At 40.7% G+C, this 24,660-nt stretch overlaps 1 protein-coding gene and 1 non-coding gene across 2 annotated transcripts in view; one reads left to right on the top strand and one right to left on the bottom strand.

The window, feature by feature from the left end:
- Window positions 1-1,775: 1,775 nt before the first annotated feature.
- Window positions 1,776-24,660, bottom strand: part of MCUB (mitochondrial calcium uniporter dominant negative subunit beta) — an 85,449-nt gene continuing 62,564 nt past the window's right edge. The window contains exons 2-8 of the mRNA XM_070433659.1: window positions 22,003-22,078; window positions 21,323-21,493; window positions 14,337-14,441; window positions 6,646-6,806; window positions 4,618-4,821; window positions 3,597-3,713; window positions 1,776-1,993 (exon numbers count right to left, since the gene is read on the bottom strand). Of these exons, the coding sequence (XP_070289760.1) occupies window positions 1,916-1,993; window positions 3,597-3,713; window positions 4,618-4,821; window positions 6,646-6,806; window positions 14,337-14,441; window positions 21,323-21,493; window positions 22,003-22,078 (912 nt within the window). The 3' untranslated portion in view covers window positions 1,776-1,915. The remainder of the gene's footprint in view (window positions 1,994-3,596; window positions 3,714-4,617; window positions 4,822-6,645; window positions 6,807-14,336; window positions 14,442-21,322; window positions 21,494-22,002; window positions 22,079-24,660) is intronic.
- LOC139000203 (U6 spliceosomal RNA) lies at window positions 19,194-19,297 on the top strand. The gene has a single exon (XR_011469546.1). It is a non-coding gene; the product is annotated as a U6 spliceosomal RNA (small nuclear RNA).

The following is a 24,660-nucleotide window of genomic DNA, read 5'->3' as shown; positions in this document are numbered from 1 at the left end:
TTGTGTCAGAATTGAGATGAGTCCTCAGACACTCTGGGGGTGTCCAAGAATCCGTGATGTGGGAAAACACACACGCGCGCGCACACACACACACACACACACACAGGAATTGGGATCTGGGAACCCTTTTCAGTTCCCAGGTGATATTCATTTAAAAAAACATTAGTGTGCCCAGCTGGCATGGCCCAGTGTTTGAGCTTCGATCTATGAACCAGGAGGTCACAGTTCGATTCCCGGTTAGAGCACATGCCCCAGTTTCAGGCTCCATTCCCAGTTGGGGGGGAAGTGGGGAGGTGTAGGAGGCAGCTGATCAATAATTCTCTCTCATCATTGATATTTTTCTTCCTCTCCCTTCCTCTCTGAAATTAATAAAAATATATTTAAAAAGACATTAGTGCATATTCTTAGCTAAGTAATAAAACCCTAATATATTGCTAATTCAGAATCTCCGTGTTTCAGAGATACTGATACAAATAGCAAGTGATCACTGTAGTTAAGATACAGTAAGTCTGACTCTGATCTGATTGAAAGATATACCCTGAAAACATTGAGGGTGTCGTTTGTTTTAAGCAAATCTACGATATCAGGCTGTCATCATTACCCTTGTCAAACACTGAAACAGTGAAATCCTGGATAATAGCTTAAATACCATTAGTTGTAAATTTACAAAGATTTATGACCTACTATAGGTTGATGCCTAATGTTCCAGCGATGTGTGCACTTGGGCAAATTAACCTAAGCTTCAGTTTCCTTATTATTAAATTGGGATTAAAAAGTAGCTATTGCACTGGTAGGTTTGGCTCAGTGGATAGAGCATAAGCCTGCGACTGTAGGGTCCCGGGTTTGATTCCAGTCATTGGCACATAACTGTGGTTGGGGCTTGTGTGGGAGGCAACCAATTGATGTGTCTCTCCCACATTGATGTTTCTCTCTCTCTGTCCCTCCCTTCCTCTCTCTCTAAAATCAAATAAAAGCAAAATAAATCAATAGAATAAAATCAACAAAGGCATGTCCTCAGGTGAGAATAAAAATTAGTTAACTCATAGGATTATAGATAATATATATGTAAAGCACCTAGTACAGTATTTGGCAACATATAAAAATATCTATCTCCATAAATATTAGTTAAGATGAAACATTTCAAGTGACATTTTATAATATGATAAAAATCTTCCAACAGCTATGTACTTAAAATGAAATGAAAGTACAGTGATAGATGGTTATTAGACTTACTGTGATCACTTTATAAAGTATATAAACAGAGTCTCTATGTTGTGCACCTGAAACTAGTACAATACGTCAACTATTATAAAAATAACTTTAAAAAATATATATTTTATTGGTTTTTTTACAGAGAGGAAGGGAGAGGGATAGAGAGTAAGAAACATCGATGAGAGAGAAACATCTATCAGCTGCCTTCTGCACACTCCCCACTGGGGATGTGCCCTTGACAGGAATCGAACCTGGGACCTTTCAGTCCGCAGGCCAACACTCTATCCACTGAGCCAAACCGGTTAGGGGCTAAAAATAACTTTTTAAAAATAAATAAATGACAAGATGATTCTAAGTGAAGCCTAAGAATAAAAGTGAATGTCAAACACATGCCCATTTCCCCTCCGCACAGCCAATGAACTCAGGACAGATTCTCAGCATAAGTGCTAACTGCACCAGCAGCCACTTTGATTTTGATGGCCGCATCCAAGCTCCTTCTAGCATTAAACCTCAACAAGCAGTGAAAATCCACAAACCAAAAATCTCAAGTGACAACTCACAAGAGTACCAGTATTTGGCAAGCATTTTCTTTTATTAAGAAAAGATACTGAAACAGTCAAATTCAAAACTCAAAAAGTTCCAGTTTCTAAGTTGCAAAATCAACACATAATGAAAAAATTCAATGACATTTAAAAATGTACGATTAACTCTTTTCATTGAGTTCCTCTACTTGTGTTTGCAAATAGAGAGAGCGGCGTAACCGGTTCAGGGATTCATTAGCCTGTCAACAAGAAAAGAAAAAGTCCTTTATCAGAAAGCATAGGAAACACATCAGCATGACTACTGGGGAGAAAATGTCTCCTTAGGTCAATACATATACTAAATTACTAGTGACAAATGCCAACAATCTTTCAATTTATATGGATCCTTTCCTAAAATGTGAGTTTAAGGTTTCCAATACGTTCTTACAGTTCTTGTTATATTAGTTCTTCCATTTATAATGGGTTTTCAAGTGTGATTCAGTGGTGAAAGTGCTGGCCCATGGACTGAAGGGTTCTGGGTTTGATTCCCAGTCAAGGGCAGGTATCTGGGTTGCAGGTTCAATCTCTGACCCCTGGTTGGGGCTCATGGAGGAGGCAACCAATCGATATGTCTTTCTCCCATCAATGTTTCTCTGTTTCTTCCCTCTCCCTCCTTCTTTTCCTCCTTCCCATCCTCCCATTCTCTCTAAAAATCAATGGAAAAAAATATCCTCAGGTGAGGATTAACAAAAAATTAAAACAAAACAAAACCAAAAAAGAATCCACTCTGTAACCTGTCAGCTTCCCTTTTTTTCCCCTCAACTTTATTACCTTAAAAAATTAATACTTTACAGAGTGCTCCTTTAAGTCTTAAATGCCCAGTTCTATAAACTAGTTGGAAGAACTTTCCTTAGTCTTCTTGGATTGAATCATTCAAATGGAAGAGTATCCACTAATTTTTTTAAAGCATCATTATATTTCTCCTAAGTAGTGATTATATGAAATAAAAAAATAATAGTAAGTCTTTAACTCTAATTTTTGGATTATGAATTTATTTTAGTAATATCTTAGTGTGTGTTTTTCAATTGAGGAATGGATAATTGAGAAGGTACAGGTAACAAAAGATATGATGCTTACTGGCTATTAAATGAGTATACATTGAGCAATTGAAGATATTTTTATCAGAACTTTTTTTCTTATAAAATTACTAAGAGAAATTTAAAATTTAGTTACATGTTGAGAAGTTGCCATCTGAACAAGCTAATGAGTCCACTGGGAGGCCTAAAAAATAGGCCTAAAAGCTGCCTAAGAAATAGGCTCCGGAGACAACGTTTTGGTTCATACCCTGGTTTCCCAACTTTCTAACTGTGTATATCAGTAAGCACCTCCATTTGCTCATTTGACAGCTGGAAAACATGAAAGGAGGAATACCACACTGATTCTCTTAGTTTTAGGGAGAACTTGCAAATGCCTTTAAGAGCTTAAAATTCTTTTACAGTGTCCACTTTCCTAGAATTCTTTCTTTTATGTTCTTAATAGGTGACAAATTGCAAATGAGCCTGATTTTGGGTTGTTTTCTTTAAAAACACACACTCACCTAGAAAAAAGATTTCTAATGGAAACTATTATTTTACTACCTCAAAGTCATTTAGGACATTTTCACATACACATTTAAAGCTATCACCATGTCAAATACAGAACACAATAAAACTGTAGGATATGGAACAGTATCAGACAAGTCAACTATTTCACAGAACAAACGGCAATTTAACCGGTGACAATAAACCACCAATTATATTTTCTTGACACTAAGTTCTGGCTCCCATACAAGACCAGTAAGGTGCTGTGTTTGCAGTGAAGTACCTTAGCAAGATCTTCTTTTAACTTGTTGTATTGCACCACATCAAAATGCTGTTGCTTTGATTTCTTATAAAAGAAGTGCAGAAAATGCCTACTCTGAACAGCTGAGTAAGTATAATCCTAAAAAAAAAGAACATGTTTTAAATGAACATAATGCCTCTGCAAGAAAGATACATGCCTTAGCAACACTAAAGCAAAGGCAGGTGAGTAAAATATTTGCAGTAGCTACCGGAGCAAGCATAAGGCAACACAAGGAAAACATTTAGTCTCATTTGGAATCAGCTGCTACTTTCAAAAGCAAACCAGCTGGGAAGAGAATCACACATACTGGGAGAAAGAGAGAAATGGAGATTTCTGGCAAAATAACCACGAGATAAAGCTGAAGTTACTGGGTGTTAGGCACATTCTTGCGCTCCATTATGCCCTGCCCGGGGCTCTTGCCCCTCCCGGTGATCTTCCTATTATTCTCATTATAGGTTTCAGGATTAACGAATTCAGTTTTCAGTAAACTGCCTACACCTGGCCCCGACCTGCACCTGGTCTGACCAGCTGCTGTGACTCACCTTTACAAGAGACATAAATACCCCGCTCCCCCTACTCTGCCCCGCGGATGCCATTTTGGTCTCAGCCCTTCTGCTCGCAGATGTAACAATAAATTAATAATTCTTTACCCCTTTTGGCCTCGTGCATTCTTCCTTCGGCGACCCTAACACTGGGTGTTTTGCAATACAAATTCAATTTTATTTGTAGATGAGGGAACAAAGAACATAAATTTAATATGTTATCTCAATGGAGGAATCTCTGGGTTGTAATATTTATTTTTCTACAGAAGTTAACATATAGTTTCTCTGGGCTGAATATAAATCTCTATCCTCATGACAAAGAACAAGAAAATTTATCATCTTATAACAACCCAGATAGCAATAATTCAGTAAATAAAAAGGCTTTATTGCTCATTACTTGACTTGGATAAGGAATTATTTGCCGATGTTCTAACTTACTATTTTCCTAACAAACTACTCACCTGTCGGGTGACTAGAAAGTATGCAAAAAAGACCATGGAATTTGCAAATGTGATGAAATATGTAACTGGTTCCATGATATCCCAGGAGTACACCCACCAAGTGAGCCAGGCCAATGCCCCACCCTGAACAGACAGCAGCGCCAATCCAGCCCACAGGAGTCCACTGGTTTTAGCTGCTGAGCGAGCTTCAATTTTAGCTTTCATCTGAGAAAAATAAAAAGATGGTTAACTCAGTTTACAAGAAAAGGAACAAAAATAATGCATGTCTGTTACTTTAAAGAGGCCTGATTTATGAAAACTCAGAGTTTATAAACCATATACATTAATCAGCTCATTAATAAATTATTTTTTGAATTATAAAAGTCATACCTGCTCATAAAAAATTTTTAAATAGAATAGATGAGTATACAATGAAAACTCAAAAGCCATCCCTGAACCCTCCCTAAAATTACGTGCTGATTTCCTTCAACCCAGCAATCTCACTTCTGGAAATTCATCCTACAGGTGCTCCTGCACACGTGTGATTCATGACAGATTCATTTTTAAGATTAAAAGACCTAAAATTATCCATCTATCCACCAAGCTACTATGCAGCTGTAATGAAGAAGCTCTCTATGCAGCCCTATGGAGATCTCTCCAGGATGTAGGCACACGTCCAGCATATAGCAGGCTCAGCTGCAGACCACCACCATGAAGTGAACATTGCAATAAAGTGAGTCACGTGGACTTTTTGGTTTCCCAGTGCATATAAAAGTTATGTTTACACTATACTGCAGTCTATTAAGTGTGCAACAGTACTGCATCTAAAAAAGCAATGTACATACCTTAATTTAAAAACACTTTATTTCCAAAATTATTAACTATCATCTGAGCCTTTGGCAAATTGTTATCTTTTTGCTGGTAGAGGGTCTTACCTTTAATTTGCAAAAAAAAAAAAAAAAAAAAAGGCAGTATCTGTGAAGCACAATAAAACTAAGAGAAATAAAATGAAGTATGCTTGGATACTGTTAGTGAAAAAATGTAAGAATAGTGGGTAATAGCCCATGTCCTTTTCTGAAAAAGGGAAAAAATAACATATTTGCATTTGCACATAAAATCTGAGATGGTTCACAGGTGTGGGGATATGGTACTGGGAGGACAGTGGGAGAAAAACTTCCCTTTGGCCAACTTTTTTAATCTTAATAAATATATCACCAATTTTTTAAAAAGTAAAGGAAAATTAAAATGTAGGTATATAATCCAATAAATAATAGTAAGAAGTCCCTCTCTCTGCCATCCCTAAATATCCTAAGAGTTAATCACTATTAAGTTTATTTTATCTCTAGAAATTTTCTATTCATATACAAAGTTATACATACACCTACCCTTTTTCAAAATCACAAGCAGAATCACAGATTTAAGAAATGCAGTTTTTTTTCTTAAATTAAAACAGACTCACCACCTCCTCCCCCGAAAAGTTACTTTTTTCTCCACCACTGATTAACCTCAGATGTTAGGAAGCCAACACCAACTTTCCACTTGCAGTTCGGTTAAGCAGAGCTCGGGCCATGGGCCTATTCTCCGATAGAGAAGCTGGGGTAACAGTGCAGCTAGTGCATCCCAGCTCCTATCATACTCATTTACAGAGACACCACAGCCCTCCGTGGAGAGGAAGCAGGGCAGAGTTTAAGACGGCAGCTCTAGAGTCAGACCACCGGAGTCCAGGTTCTGGCTCTACAGACTAGCTATGTGCCTTTGCTGTCTCTGTTTCCCCATCTGAAGAATGAGAAAGATAATAGTACCAAACTTGTGGCTCACTGTGAGGATTAAAGGAGAACATGAGTATATGCAGATCACTCAAACTAAGAATTTTCTTCATAATATGACCTGCTGTTTCTTAAAAATCTTCATACAGGAAGAGTAAAGGGAATACCCATTGCCAGAACCCAGGTGAATACCTCACCTTAGTTTGTAGAAAAATGCTTCCGTGGACAGCACTCAATAAAAACTGGGTATTATTTTTCAGACTCAACTGTGATGTTTCCTAACCTGTTCGAGGGGCTGCAGCTGTCCCTTCAGGTGGTCAATTTCCTCCAGTAAGCGGTGCTCTCTCTTTTTCTGAAACTCTTCTAAATGCAAGGCTGTAAACAGTCTGTGAACCAAGGATTTCATATTTTCCAACTCAGTGGCGTGCTCACTACTCGGTTTTTCTGAGAAAAGACACAAGGGAAACACAAGGCAGTCACCACATTTTTTCCCTCCAGGGTCTGCAAGTCCAGGGACCCACATCTGATTCCCCGCGGCCGGCCACCGTGGCTGGCCCATCAGCCCTCCTTACTCCTGGGAAGCGTTTGGAAGGGCCTTTCTTCCCATGTCAGGTGATCCCGTTAGTCCCTCTCATACAAAGACAATTTGGAATGATAAATTACCAGACAGTAGGCTTAAAATCACTAGGTTTTTGTTTGTCTTTTTTCTTTGTAATATGACTTGCTGTTTCTTTAAAAATCTTCATACAGGAAGAGTAAGGGGAATATCCATTACCAGAACCCAGGTGAATACCTCACCTTAGTTCAGCGGTTCTCAACTTGTGGGTCGCGACCTCTTTGGGGGTCGAACGACCCTTTCACAGGGGTCGCCTAAGACCATCGGAAAACACATATATAATTACATATTGTTTTTGTGATTAATCACTATGCTTTAATTATGTTCAATTTATAACAATGAAATTGGGGGTCACCACAACATGAGGAACTGTATTAAAGGGTCACGGCATTAGGAAGGTTGAGAACCACTGCCTTAGTTTATAATACATTTGTTTATGGGCTCACTTTTATTCCCGAATTCCACCCAAGACCCCTCCCCCCACCCTCCAACCAACTATCCAAAAATTATTTTAGGATCCACAGGGGAGGGAAGCCAGTGTACAAACATGTAAAGAGACGTATAATATACATTTGAACAGCAATTCAAGTGTAAGCTCTTTACAGTAAGAGGTTCAGACTGACAAGTCACCATGTCCGAGTCTTTAACATAGAGTTGATTCTTTTGATTATGGATTTCTCTCATCCTTTCACCTCTATGGATCTATGAATTCACATGAAACTGGGCTGTCATGATACCTTTCCAAGGATTGTAACTGTTCATCGGCCATGGAGAGAACCTGAGGAAGGGGACAAGGTGAGAGGAAGGACCTTCCCGCCAAGCAACGAACAACTGCAGAGACTTAGGATCCTGGAGTCACTATTAGCCCAGCGATTTTTCAGGTTTTGCCAAGAGGCCTGCAGTTATTTCTCTCCCATCTCCATCCATTTCTTCCCAGACTTATTGTGGTCTTTTTTTAAAAAAATATATATATTTCTTTATTGATTTCAGAGAGGAAGGGAGGAGAGAGAGATAGAAACCTCAATGATGAGAGAAAATCATTGATCAGCTGCTTCCTGCACACGCCCTACTGGGGATCGAGCTCACAACCCAGGCATGTGCCCTTGGCTGGAATTGAACCTGGACCCTTCAGTCCACAGGCTGACGCTCTATACACTGAGCCAAGCCGGCTAGGGCTTATTGTGGTTTTTAATCCCTCCCACATTATAAGCTAAATCTGCCTCAAAGAGGTGAAAACCAGAAGTTCCCTTCTAGGCTTTTGAGATTTGCAGAACAGTCAGGGCCCTTTTGTTTTGATGAAATATATACTGATATTTAAAAGGTCTCCATACAGAAGAAAGGTATAGGTGGGCCACGATTTTGTCCAAAGCTGTGGCGTGTATCAAAGACAAAAAAAAAAAAAAAAGCCAGACACTAGTTATAAACGGTAAAGACAGAATTTATTCAGTAACTACTGCACAGGGAAGAGGATCCAGCGTGAACTGAACTCAACTGAACTCAACTTCTATTTGCCCAGAGGTGACTGGGCATTTTAAGGAAGAAGTGGGAGCATCAGGGGCTTAAGCAGAGTCAGGGAAGTGGAAATTTACAAAAAGTGAGAATGGGAGGTGGTTAATGAGACTAGGCCATTTGGATTTGTTAACTGGCGCTTGCCAGAGCAAGGGACCCACCAGGCTGGGAGAGCGAGAGTTACCTCCTTGAATGTCTGCATTGCAAAAAACAGCCTCTCTGGTTCCTAAGGAGACAGCTCCGGTGATAGGAGTCGAGAAAGGGTTTATAATTGCAAGCTTCTTACAGTTATTGCTCTGAGAGGTCGCTCAGACCTATCTGTCTATCAGCAGGCTTTCACTGGAACAAACAGTAAATTCTCCTGAAAGTGTTGAGCTCTCTCAGGCAAACATTTCATCATCCCAGGGATATGGCCTTGAGCTGTTAGAAACTATGCTGGTGTTTATTCAAGTCTTTTAGTGTGTGTGTGTGTGTGTGTGTGTGTGTGTGTGTGTGTATGTGTGTGTGTGTGTGTGTGTGCGCGCGCGCGTGCGAGAGAGAGAGAGAGAGAGAGAGAGAGAGAGAGAGAAAGGGGGGGGGGCAAAATCTATTGTTCTGAGAGTGCCCAGTTTTTACAGGCCAAGGTGAGGCCTATCTAAGAAGAGGGCTCTGACCAGCTGGACTAAAGTTTGGTCAAGGAGACAAACTAAAGAAAATCAATAAGAGAAAGAAAAAATCTTGAAAAAAGGCAGAGGAAAAAACACCTTACCAATAATTCCCTCTCATTTTTGGCTTTTGTTAGGAGATACCAGAGACAAACATTTAAATTTATAATGCAACATATGAATTCTGCAATGCCCACATTTCTGAACGAGTGTAGCCAAAAGTGTTTGCCATTGAACTCAGATAAACATTTTGTGTCACTTGACATAGACTGTCTCCTTGACCTATAGAAGAGCAAAGATAAAGTTATATCTACAAAGGGAAAGGGGGGCAGTAGAAGAGTATATGGAGAAATAAAAAATAAATAATAAACAAAAATTTTTAACAAAAATGAAAAAAGTTATGATACATTACATCTGACTTCTATGAAACTATACAAGAAGGGAGTAGAGTGAAATATTCAAAGTGTTTACAGAAAATAACCACCAACCTAGAATTCTGTATCCTTCAAAAGTGAAGGAGAAATGAAAACTCTCAAACAAAAATAGCGGAAATTTGTTGCTAGTACATCTACTTTGCAAGAAATGTTAAAAGATCTTCAGGGAAGAAAAATGATACATGTCAGAAACTTAAATCTACATAAAGAAAGGAATTCTACATTAAAGAAAGTATAAGGGTAGATACAATAAAAACTTAGTTTTTTTTTTTCCTTATTCTTAATTGACTAGTGGCCTGGTGCACAGATTCGTGCACATTGAAAGAAAATTAATTAGAAGAAATATTTTGATATCGCTATTCGCCCTTTCTCTATAATAGAAGTGTCAGAGGTGAAAGAAAATTAGCAAAATGTATATGAAAGTAATATGTAAATTGACTAAGTAAACAATAACAATGATATAACAAAGACATGATATAAAAACAATAAAAACATGATATAAAAACATTGATAAAAACAATGACTGATAAATTGATTAAACTTATTCTAACATCTCTCTGTATACCACATTAAGAGTAAAAACACTTTCAGAGTGCTTGACTAATTTCCCTTGTGATGAAGTACTTACAACTTTAACATCACACACTCTTTGAACTTGAGAGAAAGCAACATATAACTGACCATGTCCAAAAACAGGTTCAGGTAGGAATATTCCTACTCTGTCTAGAGTTTGTCCTTGTGATTTATTAACAGTCATCGCAAATGATGGCATCACGGGAAATGGGAGGCCAGTGTCAGATGGGGACAAATCAATTCTTGAAATCAGAACAACCTCTCCTTCTGCAGATCCTATTAATACTTCAGCTTCAATTATGTTAGGTCACAATCTTGTGATAATAAATCTAGTACCATTACAAAGACCCCATTTACTATTAAGATTTCTCAGTAGCACGATAATTGCACCTACTTTCAATTTTAATTTATGACGCGGCATTCCCGAAGGAGTAATGCTATTAAGAAATTCAATGGGAAAATTTTTCTTTTCAACATCATCTGTTGAATCAATGGAATCATCACTCAAATGTCAACAAAAACAACCAAATTCACAATAGACAATGACAGATCAAAACACACTGCTGGCTGGCGCCAGCAAGGGCTTTATATGTATCATGCATGTGCAAGTCAACTTTTATTTTTAAATTGCCAGTATCATATGTAGTGGCCGGTCGGTCGGACTGTTGGACAAATGTATAGTTGGTCACTTAGCCTTTTCTATATATAGATATAACAGAACAGTTTGTTCAAAATAATTATAGCAAAAATATATTCAATAGTGATAGCTTATATATACATGAAATGAATGACAATGAATGGGAGAGAAGAATTAGAAATATGTGGTTATGCCCTAGCTGGTTTAGCTCAGTGGACAGAGCATTGGCCTGTGGACTATAGGGTCCCAGGTTCGATTCTGGTCAAGTGCACATGCCCGGGTTATGAGCTCAATCCCCAATTAGGGGTGTGCAGGAGGCAGCCAATCAATGATTGCCTCTCATCATTGATGTTTCTATCTCTCCCTCCCTTTCCCTTCTTCTATGAAATCAATAAAAACATGGGTTTAAAAAATAAAATAAAATGTGTTAACAAATATACCAAAGCCAATTCAAATACTTAAAAAAAAAGAAATATGCGGTTATTATAAGGTATTTGCAATGCCTGTGAAAGTAGACTTGGATTACTTTTAAATGTATATTGCAAAATCTAGGGCAACCACTAGGAAAAATTTAAGAAGCATTACTGATATACTAAGAAAATAGAATAATACAAATGTTCAATAAAAACCACAAAAAGCAGAGAACCCATGAAAGACAAAATTAGAAACAAAGAACAATGGCAACAAATAAAAATCATTAACAAAAATCCTCAACAATATATAAGCAGATTAAAACCAACAATGTATAAAAAGAATTATACACCAGGACCAAGTGAGATTTATCACAGATATGAAAGGCTGACTCAGCATTTAAAAATCAAATCATGCAATCCATCACATTAACAGGCTAAAGAAGAAAAATCACATGATCATATCAACAGAAAAGCATTTGACAAAATCAGCAAACCAGGAAGAGAGGGGAACTTCCTAAACTTAATAAAAACATATGACATAGTATTTAATGGTGGAAAACTCGAAGATTTCCTACTAAAACCAGGAAAAGAGCAAGATGTCTCCTCTCACCATTCTTTTCAAAATCATACCACAAATCTTAGCTAATAAAATAAAAAAAGGAACAAAAAAGACAAACGTATTAAGGAAGAAATAGGCTGGTGACTACTGGTAAAGCAGAGGTTGATAGCAACTGAGGCTTCTGGTCAAGATGAAGTAGGTAAAATCTGTGCTCATCTCCTCCCATGACCACATCAATATTAAAACTAAATTATAAAGCAATCGCCCTTGAAATCCACCTGATGACCAGCTAAATAGAACTATAACTAAGGATTTAAAGAAGAAGCCATGTTGAGACTGGTAACAGAGGTGGAGGTGCAAAATGGGCTGGTCCCAGACCCACCTGTAGCGGTTAAGAACAGGGCGAGGTATCTTGGTTGCAGAGGTCCCCCCAGAGGAATGAGGGGTCCCCAGCCCCACACCAGGCTCCCCAGCCCTTAGCACCAGTGCCAGAAAGAAGAGTCCCCACAACATCTGGCTGTGAAAACTAGCAGGGATTCTGTCCAGGTGAGACTGAGGGTTGCTGTCAACCCAGGTGTCCTCCTAAAGGAGGGGCAGAGAACGTCCAGCCCGAGGGCCTTAAGTCATTTGGTCTGGCCCCGCCAAGGCATTAGGGGGGAGTTGATTAAATATTTGACCAAATATAGCAGGCTAATTTTTAAGTTGATAATTTTGTATGGTCTGCGAATGATGTTATAAATATACAAATGGCCCTTAGCAGTAAAAAGGTTCCCCAACCCTGTCAAACCAACAAGAAAATGAACAACCTGCTTAAAAATGGGCCAAAGACACCTCCCCAAAGATATACATAAGGCAAGTAAGCATTTGAAATCATATGTTAATAGGCAATTGCAAATTAAAACAAGAATGATTTATGACTACACTACCTATTAGAAGGAGCAACATCCAAAACATTGACAACAGTCAATGCTGATGAGAATGTGGAGCAACAATAACTCTCATTCACTGCCTATGGGAATGCAAAACGGTACAGCTACTTGAGAAGAAAATATGCCAGTTTCTCATAAAACTAAACATACTCTTACTATACAATCCAGCAATCATGCTCCTTGGTATTTACCCAAATGAATTGAAAACTTATGTCCACACAAAAACCTGAATACAAATGTTTACAGCCACGTTATTCATAATTTTCAAAAGCTGGCCTGGCCAGGTAGCTCAGTTGGTTAGAGAGTCACCCTGATACCCCAAGGTTAGGGGTTTAATCCCCAGTCGGGGCACATACAAGAATCAACCAATGTATGCATAAATAAGTGGGACAACAAATCAATGTCTCTGTCAAATCAATAAATAAAAGTTTTAAAAAACTGTCCAAACTTGGAAACATTAAGATATCCTTCAGTAGGTGAATGGATAAATAAACTGTGATACATTCAGACAATGGAATAGTATTCAGCACTAAGTAGAAATAAGCTATCAAGCCATGAAATACATGGAGAAAACTTATATTCATAGTAGTTATTTAGGAAGGCAATCTGAAAAGACTACATATTGTATGGTTCCAAGTGTAAAACATTCTGGAAAAGGAAAAACTGTGGAGACAATTAAAAGATCAATGGCTGCCATGGGTTGGGGGTTTGGGGAGGAATGAATAGGCAGAGCACCGAAGTTTTTTTTTGGCAGTAAAACCACTCTGTATAATACTACAATAGTGGATAAACCAAAAGTATTACAAAATTCTAAAATACTGGATATATGTCATTACACATTTGTCGAAACCCATTAAAAATGTACAACATTTCAAGTGAGTCCTAATGCCAACTGTGGGACTTGAGTGATGATGATGTGTCAATGTAGGTTCATGGATTGTAATAAATGTACCACTGTGGTGCTTGATAATAGGAGAGGCTGTGGGGAGGTGGGCACAGTGTATATGGAAACTGTACTATCTGCTCAATCTTGCTAGGGACCTAAAACTACTCTAAAAAATAAAGTCTGTTTTTAAAAAAGAGTTAAGAGCCGTGCAACAATACACATTTGAGTTCATGATTTTCCAGCCTACTTCTTAACACAGTACTGTCAGATTATTAATGTCAAGTTCCTAAAGTGAAGTCTTAAAAGTCTAAAAAGAGTATATGAGACTAAACGTCCTGCTACGCAACTTCTACTGATCACTAACACCCCTACTAGAAAAGTTTAAACACGGCTCTCCAAAGCCTTCGTGGTCATTGGTGATTTTAAAAGATCCGTTAAGATAGACTGACTATTCTTGGGGGGAAAAGGGGTGTGGGAGATGCGGGAAGTGACTGGACAAAAATCATGCACCTATGGATGAACACAGTGGGTGGGGAGTGAGGGTGGAGGGTGGGGTGGGAGCTGGAAGGAGGGGAGTTATGGGGGGAAAAAAGAGGAACAAATGTAATAATCTGAACAATAAAGATTTAAAAAAATAAAAAAATAAAAAATAAAAAAAATAAAAAAATAAAAAAATAAAAAAAAAAAAAAGATCCGTTAAGATAAGCTACCTCCCTATAAAAGTCCCACAGCTACAGGGAAATGTTAAGATGGTTGCATGGCTGTGTTTCTTACCTTGCTTGGGGCATTGTACATCGTATGTTATTTTATTAATGACAAGTTTAAAATCATTCATTAGCAAAAATCCCATCAAGGTTGAAGTTGCAATCTCACTGCCATCTGAAAGAGAAAACAATGCAAAAATGTATTCTTGTTTTAGAGCAGTAAGAACCTTTCCCCAATATATAGAGAAATACTTACTAACCCAGGTCTTTATAGAACAGTAGTGGAAGCTCCCTATACCCAACACTGTTCCCATGGGGAGGAATCTCCCCTTTTGCTCTACCGTTCATCCCACTGGACCACGCAGAGCGGGCAGGTGCTTCCTCTCTCACCCTGTCAGCCAGGCTGGGATCCAGGCTGATGTCCCTAGGGAGGCTGTATCTGCAGACAGTCATGGAAAGATTCAGGGCAGGTGGAAACTTTTACAGCAAGGCCGGAGAGGGTGAGGTGGCAGCTGTAGGCTGGGGATGTCACAACAGAGCTCATCAGGCTGCTCCTGGGCCAACCTGGTCTGCTGTGTTCTCCCTCGGTTCCTGCCCTCTTCTGAGCCTGGCTTTCTGGCAATCCCAATCTCAGAGTCTGCCGATGCTTACATTTCTGTTGCTCACAGCCAAGTCCAACAGGTCGTACCATTTCTAAAAGCCTGCCTTTCTCTTATTTTTAATTACTATAGGTGATTGATCTGTGTTTGTTAAAACTTGGTAGGCAAACAGCACCACACACCACCACACACAGGGCTCCCCCCCTTTCTAGTCTGGGAAAGATAAAAAGAGGCAAAGCTGCCAACGGTGGGGGTGGCAGAGATAGTAATAAACATAATTAAACCTAAGGAGTAAATCTGCATTTCTGTGGTGTATTGTATGGAGGTGGAAAGAGGTAGGAGAGTGTCTAGCAGTAATTACCAATATTCTAGGAACATTTCAGGAAAAAAATCTCTTGGAAAATTTTAACCTCCGTGTGCTTTTGCACAGCTTCCCACATAGCCTCGTTTGTGTTATTATACTTTTGAATTACACTTTAATGTAACCCAGATGTGAAGAAAGCAAAGTCATTGAACAGTAAGTAAAAGGCTGGGTGCTGTGTAGGAGTTTCTCTTTCTATCATTACTCCTTCAGAACAGTGACATAAGTACGTCACATCAAGTCAAGGATGAGTATTTTTCCTGGCCTGGCATTTGCTTGGCTACATTACACTGGAGCTATTTCAGCTACATTAGTATGTGTGTGACGGCAGTAATACCGCCAGTAAAATCAGGAAGACCCTGGTCGCCTGCCTCCCGTCTGCTCCTCTGTCGTTCTTTTGTTCCAGAGGCAGCAATTCAAGCCTGCACCTGCGTCTGTTCCTGGAATTTGGCTATCTCCTGTTTATCAGCTGAGGTGAGATCATGTTCTGAGGAACTGCCAAATAATTCAACCCACAGCATGGGCAAAACTGTGAACACTCTTTTCATGCCCAAACTAAATGCAGGCAAATTCCACCCACTGAGCCTCGTTTTATTTATTTGGCACACTGCTTTTATTTATTTTTAAATTTAAAACATTAAAATGTTGATATTATTGCAGGTGTCCACATTCTCTCTCTGCTTTGCCTGCCCACCTTCACCCACCTCTGCCTTCCCCTCCCTTGGCTGTCACCCCACTACTGTGTGTCCATGGGGCACGCATATATGTTCTTTAGCTAATCCCTTCACCTTTTTTATTCAGTCACCCACACCCGCTTTCCTCTGGCGCCGGCCAGGCTGTTCCATGCATCCATGCTCCTGGTTCCATTTCATTCATCAGCCTATTTTGTTCATTAGATTCCACATGTCAGTGAGATCATATGGTACTTGTCTTTCTCTGACTGGCTTAGCATAATACTCTCCATGCTGGAGGCCAAGTCCAGCCGGTCATAATAAATGTGAAAAGTCCTCTAAAGGCTGATGGGCTTTGATTTTCAGCAGGGCTGAATATCAGCATTATATTACCCTGCTGCTGGCCAAACAGCTGAGGGTAATTCCCCTAACCTGATAATCCTTTATTGTTTAGCAAACTTTACCTTTGATATGTGCATCTGCTTTGCTAAAGGGCAAAATGTGTGAATAAAAAGCCATGGGTCCCGACATTCAGGGAGCCCACATCACTAGAGGGTGGGTGAGGCCTCTGCCTGGCTCCCCATGCCTTCCAAATTTGTATTTCTTGTCTAGTATATCCAATTATGTCGCAGCCCCTTCTCCAGATTCCTGAACCCTCACTGCAAAAGAATGCGGCATCTCTAGGTCTATCCATGCTGTTGCATAGGTTAAGAGTTCCCTCTTTTTTATGGCCATGTAGTATTCCATTGTATAAGTGTACCACAGCTTTTTCACCACACCTCTGCTGATGGGCACTGGGTCGTTTCCAGATCTTGGCTATTGTAAAGTGTGCTGCTATGAACACAGGGATGCATATCTTCTTTTTGATTGGTGTTTTGGGATTCTGAGGATATATTCCAAAAGGTAGCTCCATTTTTAATTTTTTGAGGAAACTCCATATTGTTTTCCACCAGAGCCTCTTTTTAAAAAGATCAACAACACACTAATAGTTTCATCTGATTTTGTGTCATTTAAAAATGTATGTTTAAATGACTTCAACTCTTTTATTTTTTCATCCTCACCTGAGGATATTTTTCCCATTGATTTTTAGAGAGAGCAGAAGAGAGAGAGAAAGAGAGAAATATTGATGTGAGAGAAACACATCGATTGGCTGCCTCTGGCACTCACCCTGACCAGGGCCTGGGCAACTGAGATACATGTCCTTGACCAGAAATGAACCTGGGACCCTTCAGTCCGCAGGCCAATGCTCTAACCACTGAGCCAAACTGACGGGCAAAATGACCTCAACTCCTTAAAGCATTACTATAAAAAAACAAACTGCATATGATTTCTCAGTTGAAGTACTACATTATCCTTTATACTAATGCAGGAACAGCAAAAGGCTGACATGGAATACTTTGAAGGAGCTAATAATGAAAAAGTGTTGAAAATTTCCCCCTATTCCTGAGCAAGTATTGATTTAAACCCCAATAAGTGTTTTCACTCAACCCAAAAGTCCCCTTTCTCTAAGATTTCTAGTCTTTTTCTTTGTGCTTTACTAGTATGTTTCAAAGCTGCTCAACCTATTTTTTATTAATAAGCAGGGTGCACAACCATCCTTGCTTTAACCTCTTTATTTCATTCATTTAACAAGCACTTATTGAATACATACTACCTACCATGCAGGCACTGTGCTCAAGGTCTGCATCTACCTGCTCTCAGAAGCTTAGGAAGGCAAGCCCTGTGGGGGAGGTCCATGGTGTTCACTGCTCCTGTGACTGGGGGGGATGTCTGTCAAGTTCAGGGATGGAGTATTAGGCCATTGTGGCCATTGGGCTAAAACCCTACTCTCTGATTCTGGTTTTACTAGGAAAAAAGCTCCCCTTCCAGTTAAATCCAAAGTCCTCACAATAACATTCAACAAGGTTTTCCACACTCTGCCCCTCCCCCACCTACTTCCATCCAGCTCCCTCCTTTGCAGCCAGAGGAGGTGGCTCCCACTCAGGGCCTCTGCCTGGAGACTCTTCTCCCACCTACAGAGCTCTCCCATCTCTTCCAGGTCCTCTTCAAATGTGATCTTAGCAACCCTTCCACCCCAACACACACACACACACACTCCCCACCCCACTCTGCTTTATTTTTCTCTATTTCACTTACCTAATATTTTATATATTTTATTTCTTCACCTTGTTTCTTTCTCCCTTTAAAATGTAAACTCTAGTCGTAACTGGTTTGGCTCAGTGGATAGAGCATCGGCCTGCAGACTGAATGGTCCCAGGTTCGATTCCGGTCAAGGGCATGTACCTTGGTTGCGGGCACATCCCCAGTAGGGAGTGTGCAGGAGGCAGCTGATCGATGTTTCTCTCTCATCGATGTTTCTAACTCTCTATCCCTCTCCCTTCCTCTCTGTAAAAAACAAAAAAAATTAATAAAATATATTTTAAAATGTAAACTTCACAAGAGCAGGAGTTTTTCTTTGTGCTACCTCTCACACCTAGAATAGTGCCTGGTATAAGTTAGTGCTCAATAAATATTTGTTGAATAATTAATCTTGATTTTTCCAACTTCTCTATCTATCCTTTATTAGTTCTGAACTTTGATAGAGGAGAAGAATGTTTATTTCCTTTTCAAAACTGTACCAGTATTCAACTTTTAGATAAGCTTATTCTAAGTATGGAATCCTATATAATAAAAGGCTAATATGCAAATCGACCAAACAGCAGAACGACCGGTCGCTATAATGTGCACTGACCAACAGGAGGCAGATGCCCAATGCAAAAGCTGCCCCCTAATGGTCAGTGCACACCCACAGGGGGAGCACTGCTCAGCCAGAAGCTGGGCTCATGTCTGGGGAACGCAGAGACAGTGGCGGAAGCCTCTCCTGCCTCCACGGATTTCAAGAGGGTAAAAGCCGGGCTGAGGGACCCCCCCTGAGTGCATGAATTTTGTGCACCAGGCCTCTAGTACTACCATAAAATAACAATGCCAATTTATTCATTTATAAAGAATAAACAATCCTTTATTCTATTTTAGGGGCAGTAAGTCTAAGGCCATATCAGATCACAAGGACATAAAAGCTACATTTTAAATATGATTTTATTGATTTCAGAAAGAGGAAGAAGGGTAGAAACATCAATGATGATGTTCTGCACAAGCCCACAACCCAGGCATGTGCCCTGACTGGGAATGGAACCGTGACTTCCTGGTTCATAAGTCGACACTCAACCACTGAACCACACCAACAAGGCTAAAAGCCATATTTTAAATTTAAAATGTCTAAATGATTAACCACCTATGCTGGTTTTTAAAAATATGTAGTGCTCACTTTGGCAGCACATCGACTAAAATGGGAATGATCCAAAGATCAGCATGGCCTCTGCACAAGGATGACAAACAAATTCGGTAAGTGTTCCATTTTTTTAAAAAGTATATTCTTCATATAAGCATAACCAATGGACACAAGACACTGGGGGGTAGGGGAGGCAGGGGGAAGGTCAAGGGGAAAAAAAAAGAGACATAGTAATACTCTTTGTAATATTTTAAGCAGTAAAACAAAATTAAAAAAAAAAAAGTATATTCTTCCTGAGAACCAATTCTGTCAAAAAGCATACTAGATTGGAACTGCTCTATAACAAAGATAAATAAACCATTTGTGTATTTTATTTTATTATTTTATTTTTTTAAATATATTTTATTGATTTTTTACAGAGAGGAAGAGAGAAGGATAGAGAGTTAGAAACATCGATGAGAGAGAAACATGGATCAGCTGCCTCCTGCACACCCCCTTACTGGGGTTGTGCCCGCAACCAAGTTACATGCCCTTGACCGGAATCGAACCCAGGACCTTTCAGTCCGCAGGCTGATGCTCTATCCACTGAGCCAAACCAGTTAGGGCACCATTTGTGTATTTTAATTGTTCACTGGATATTTTAATCATTGAAACTACATTTTAAAATACTATTCAAATTTTGCTAAAAATTACACACTGATGACTGTGTCACTAAAATTTTCTCAGAGCTCAGTTTTCGCTCAAATAAACTTATAAAAATTCAAAAGTAAAACAAAATGAAATAAAATTTACTCAGGGATAAGTTTATGAAATAAGTAATCAAAACTTGCACTAGATTTATTTGTTGTTTTTTAATATTACTGATTCTAAAAGGTCTCAGTGAAGACCAACCATCTATACTAATAAAAGGGTAATATGCTAATTAGGGTGGATGTCTTCCAGACATCCATCCAGACAAAGCCACAGCGGCTGTGAGGGCCTAAAGCCGGCACCACACGGGAAGGGCAGGCAGGTCTGGCGCTCACACGGGAGGGGCGGGCCGAGCCAGCACCGCCAGTCCAGTGCCATGGCCCCTTGGCAGAGGCAGTGAGAAGGCGGCGCCATGCCCCCTTCCGTAGTGCGGCCTGGTCCCAGTGCTGCCCCTTCCGCAGAGGTAGCCACAGAGGCAGCAGCGCAGGCCCGGTCCACAGAAGCTGGATGGGGTGCAACCTGCTGTGCCTCAATCTCCCACAGCCCCTCCCCCAGCCAGCCTGGCCCCAGATTGCCACCCACCCACCAGTGGGCGGGGGGCGGGGCCAGCACTAAGAAGCGAGGGCCGAGGGCCAGCAGCTGGCAGTGGCAGCAGCAACAAGGTGATGGGTGCAGCGCCTCCCTGTGATCAGCCTGGTCGCCTCCTGCAGAGGAGGACATACCTGAGGGCTCCTGGACTGTGAGAGAGGGCAGGCCGGGTAGAGGGACCCCTCCTCCTCCCCCCCCCCCCCACCCCCATGCACGAATTTCATGCACTGAGCCTCTAGTTTACGATATAAAGAATCATCTCAAAAAATTAAAAGTGGAACTGCCTTATGACCCAGCAATTTCACTTCAGGGAATTTATCTGAAGAAACCCAAAACACTAATTTGAAAGAATATATTCAGAGTTATTTACAATAGCAAGATTTGGAAGCAGCCCTAGTGGATCAGTAGATGAGTGGATAAAAAAGTGTGATACATTTATACAATTAAATAGTACTCAGCTGTAAGAAGAAAGAAAATTTTACCCTTTGCAACAGCATGGATGGACCTGGAGATCATTATGCTAAATTAAATAAGCCAGTCAGAGAAAGACAAGTACCTATGATTTCACTCATATGTGAAATTTAATAAACTGAACTAGCAAACAAAACAGAGACAGGCTCATCGATAGAGAGCAGGCAGACAGCTTTAGTGAGGTGTTGTGTGGGGGATGGAAGGATTGAGCAAAAAAAAAAAGAGGAAGAACTCATGGACACGGACAACAGTGTGGTGATTGCGGTGGGTAGAGGTGGGAAGTGTATAGTGGGGATAAATGGTGATGGAAAAAATAATTAAAGAATCAATTTCTTTCTTAAAAAGTAAAGAAGGAAAACAAAGGAAAAAGAGAAAAAGACGAAGTTGAAAAAATATAGATATATATACCTGCTGTGAAGATGGCTGCATTTTTGACACCTTTATCTTCATTTTGTAGGTCTTGAAGAAACGAACCAACTGTTGATAACATTGGTTTGACTACAAATTGACAGCGTTCATTTCTGGATGGTAGAGTGAGTGTTATCAAGGGAAGGCCATGTCTATAACTAACTGTTACTTCTGTTAAGAAAAAAAAAGACAATATAAAAATAGATAAAATTTACTTTTTATAAAGATAACTTTAAAATACAAAACCTCTAAAAGGAATGCTTAACCATGTATTCATAAGCCCCTGAATTCCTGCAATCATTTGCACGGCTCCTATAGTGCCTTCACCATACTATGGTTTACAAATTTCCCTACCATTCTATGATGTTTTATCATAGCATATATCACACTTTATTATGATTATCTTAGAGTCTTCCTAGGTAAATAGTTAAGTTTTTGAGGGCAGAAACGTTTCTCATTCATCTGTAACTGTTCTGATTGCTGGGGTGGGAGTTTGCCAAAAGACATCAGAGATATCAGGGGAACAGAAAAGGGAGGAACTGAACAGAGCCAGATGCAGGGTGGCATGGGGTGGGGGAATGCAAGAAAAGTCGGTTTTGCTCAAAACTCACACCCTCATTTGATTTGGAAGAATGGCACTAAATCAGCATAGGAATCAAAGAAGTGCTCTGAAAGCTTACCATCAGGTGGCGCCACTGTGCTGTAAAGATGTGCTTGATAGCATTTCAGACTTCCACACAGCTTCACATACAAAACCTGTAAGAAAGATTATTTTTTCTTTTAGAAAAAGTGGGAAAGTTGAAGCAAGTACCTTTGCCGTAAGATTCCTTTTAACCTTATAAGGCGAGCATAATGAAAAGCCCAGCTTCCTGCACATGCCTGGGTCCACCCTGGGGGACCTCCCTCACCCTTTCCGGCCACAGGGCTGGCTGCCTGCTACACGGGTGAGCTGCAGCACTGACACCAGGACCAGGTTCTCCCCACGGGGTGAGAGAACTCTGAAAAACGCTAGAGTTCTGACAGAATTTTTAAATTTGGTTCTTCCTTTTAGGAGATCATCTAAAATAAACGGATGCAAGTATGTTCTAGGTATTTGCTTCTCCAAGTTGGGTCGTGGGCCAGAAGCATCAGCACGCCCTAGGAGCTGATCAGCAACTCGGAATCACAGACCCAGCCCAGGCTGATTGGATTAGAATCTGCAGTTTAACAAGATCCCCAGGTGATTCTCCTGCACAGCACACTTTGATAAGCACTGCTCTTGGTAGGTCTGTGTTGTCCGATTTGGTAGTCACTAGTCACATGTGGCCATTTATATTTAAATTAATTAAAATTAAGTAACCCTAAAAATTCAGTTTCTCAGTCACCTTGGCCCCATTTCCAGTGCTCCATAGCTCTTTGTGCAGAGTGGCTACTGCTGGACAGCACAGGAAGAGAGCATTTTCTTCATCACAGAAAGCTCTGCTGACAGTCTTCTGGTTTCTACTAGTGCCCCAGTGCACGGATTCATGCACATTGAAAGGAAATTAATTAGAAGGTGGCCAGTGGGGCAGGACTGGGCGAGACGGGCCAGACATGCCCTGAAGCCAACCTCCCACGGTCCTTCCCTGACTGGCTGCACCTGGGGTGGCACAGTGGCTCAAAGGTCATCTAGGGAGAGAGCAAAGTCCCTCTGGCAGGTGGGGTCCCTCTGCCTGGCCTGCGGGGATCGTGCTAAAACCAGCTCTCTGACATCCCCTGAGGGGTCCCAGATTTCGAGAGGGCGGTTCCCAGGTGGTGCATCCCGTAATTGGGCTCCCTCCTTTCTGGTTCTGGGTGCGTCACCTGAGAACCGCCACTGCCAAGTCACCGCAGCTTGGCAGCTCCTGCGTTGAGTATCTGTCCCCTGGTAGTCAGTGCAAGTCATAGCTACCGGTCAGATGGTCGAACGGTAGGATGGTCGCTTAGTCTTTTATATATATATAGATAGGGCTTTTAGCTTCTTATTTTTACTTTCTATGAAAAAGTTCATTCTATTCTTTCTGCTTTTCTACTATTTTAGAAATCACAAATTAAGTGGTTTCCTATACATGTTTAAAACAATGAGAGAGAAACCAAGATGGCGGCATAGGTAAACACCGAAGATTGCTGCCTCGCACAACCACTTCAAAAATACAACTAAAAGACGGAACGGACATCACCCAGAACCACAGGAAGGCTGGCTGAGAGGAAATTCTACAACTAGAAGGAAAGAGAAAAGCATACCGAGACTCAGAGGAGGCGCAGTGCGGAAAATACAAAGGTGCGGAAGTGCGTGCAGAACGGGCTGGTGGCTGAGGGCACGGTTGTCTGTTTCAATCCGGAGGGAGTCTCAGGCTCTGAGCTCCAGTTCCGGGCGAGTCTCTGGGGACCCAGACTCAAACGGGAGAAGAGGGACTGTCTGGCATCGGTCGGAACTCGAGGGCAGCTTTCTCTCCGAGGTTTGCAGAGGTTGCTAGGACTCTGAGAGGCAGAGCCTCTGGGGACGGCTCTGAAAGCAGCCATAACTGCTCACTCCACCCGCCCTGTTGATCCCCTGGGACCCGCCCTGCCCAAGCCTTGCACAGAGGCATTTGCGGGATAGGCTTAGGCAAAGGCTAGATTAGCACCTCCCTAGAGGACAGAAGTTCTCCCACAGTAGACACAGCTGATTCTCACAGCCAGTTGGCCTGGAGGTCAAATCCCCCCCAGTATTACCTACAACAATCAAGGCTTAACTACAACAAGACTGCGAACAAAGACCACAAGGGGGTGCACCAAGAAAGCATAAAAAATGTGGAGACAAAGAAACAGGACACAACTGACAGAAATGGAGGATATAGAGTTCAAAACCACACTTTTAAGGTCTCTCAAGAACTGTCTAGAAGCCACCGATAAACTTAGTAAGGCCCTCGAAAAGACTAGTGAGACCCCCAATAAATATAGTGAGATCCTCAAGAAATCTAATGAGACCCTCCATGTTGTGATAAAGAACCAACTAGAAATTAAGCATTCACTGACTGAAATAAAGAATATTATACAGACTCGCAACAGCAGACCAGAGGAGTGCAAGAATCAAGTCAAAGATTTGAAATGTGAAGAAGCAAAAAACACCCAACCAGAAAAGCAAAATGAAAAAAAGAATCCAAAAATACGAAGATAGTGTAAGGAGCCTCTGGGACAGCTTCAAGTGTACCAACATTCGAATTATAGGGGTGCCAGAAGATGAGAGAGAGCAAGATATTGAAAACCTAGTTGGAGAAATAATGACAGAAAACTTCCCCTACCTGGTGAAAGAAATAGACTTCCAAGTCCAGGAAGCGCAGAGAACCCCAAACAAAAGG

Source organism: Myotis yumanensis, unplaced genomic scaffold (genome assembly GCF_028538775.1).
Source record: "Myotis yumanensis isolate MYYU_CA2020_CCGP unplaced genomic scaffold, mMyoYum1.0.hap1 SCAF_1, whole genome shotgun sequence".
Taxonomy (NCBI): Eukaryota; Metazoa; Chordata; class Mammalia; order Chiroptera; family Vespertilionidae; genus Myotis; species Myotis yumanensis.
Note: the sequence above shows the minus strand (reverse complement) of the source record. Positions and strands in the feature narration are given on the sequence as shown.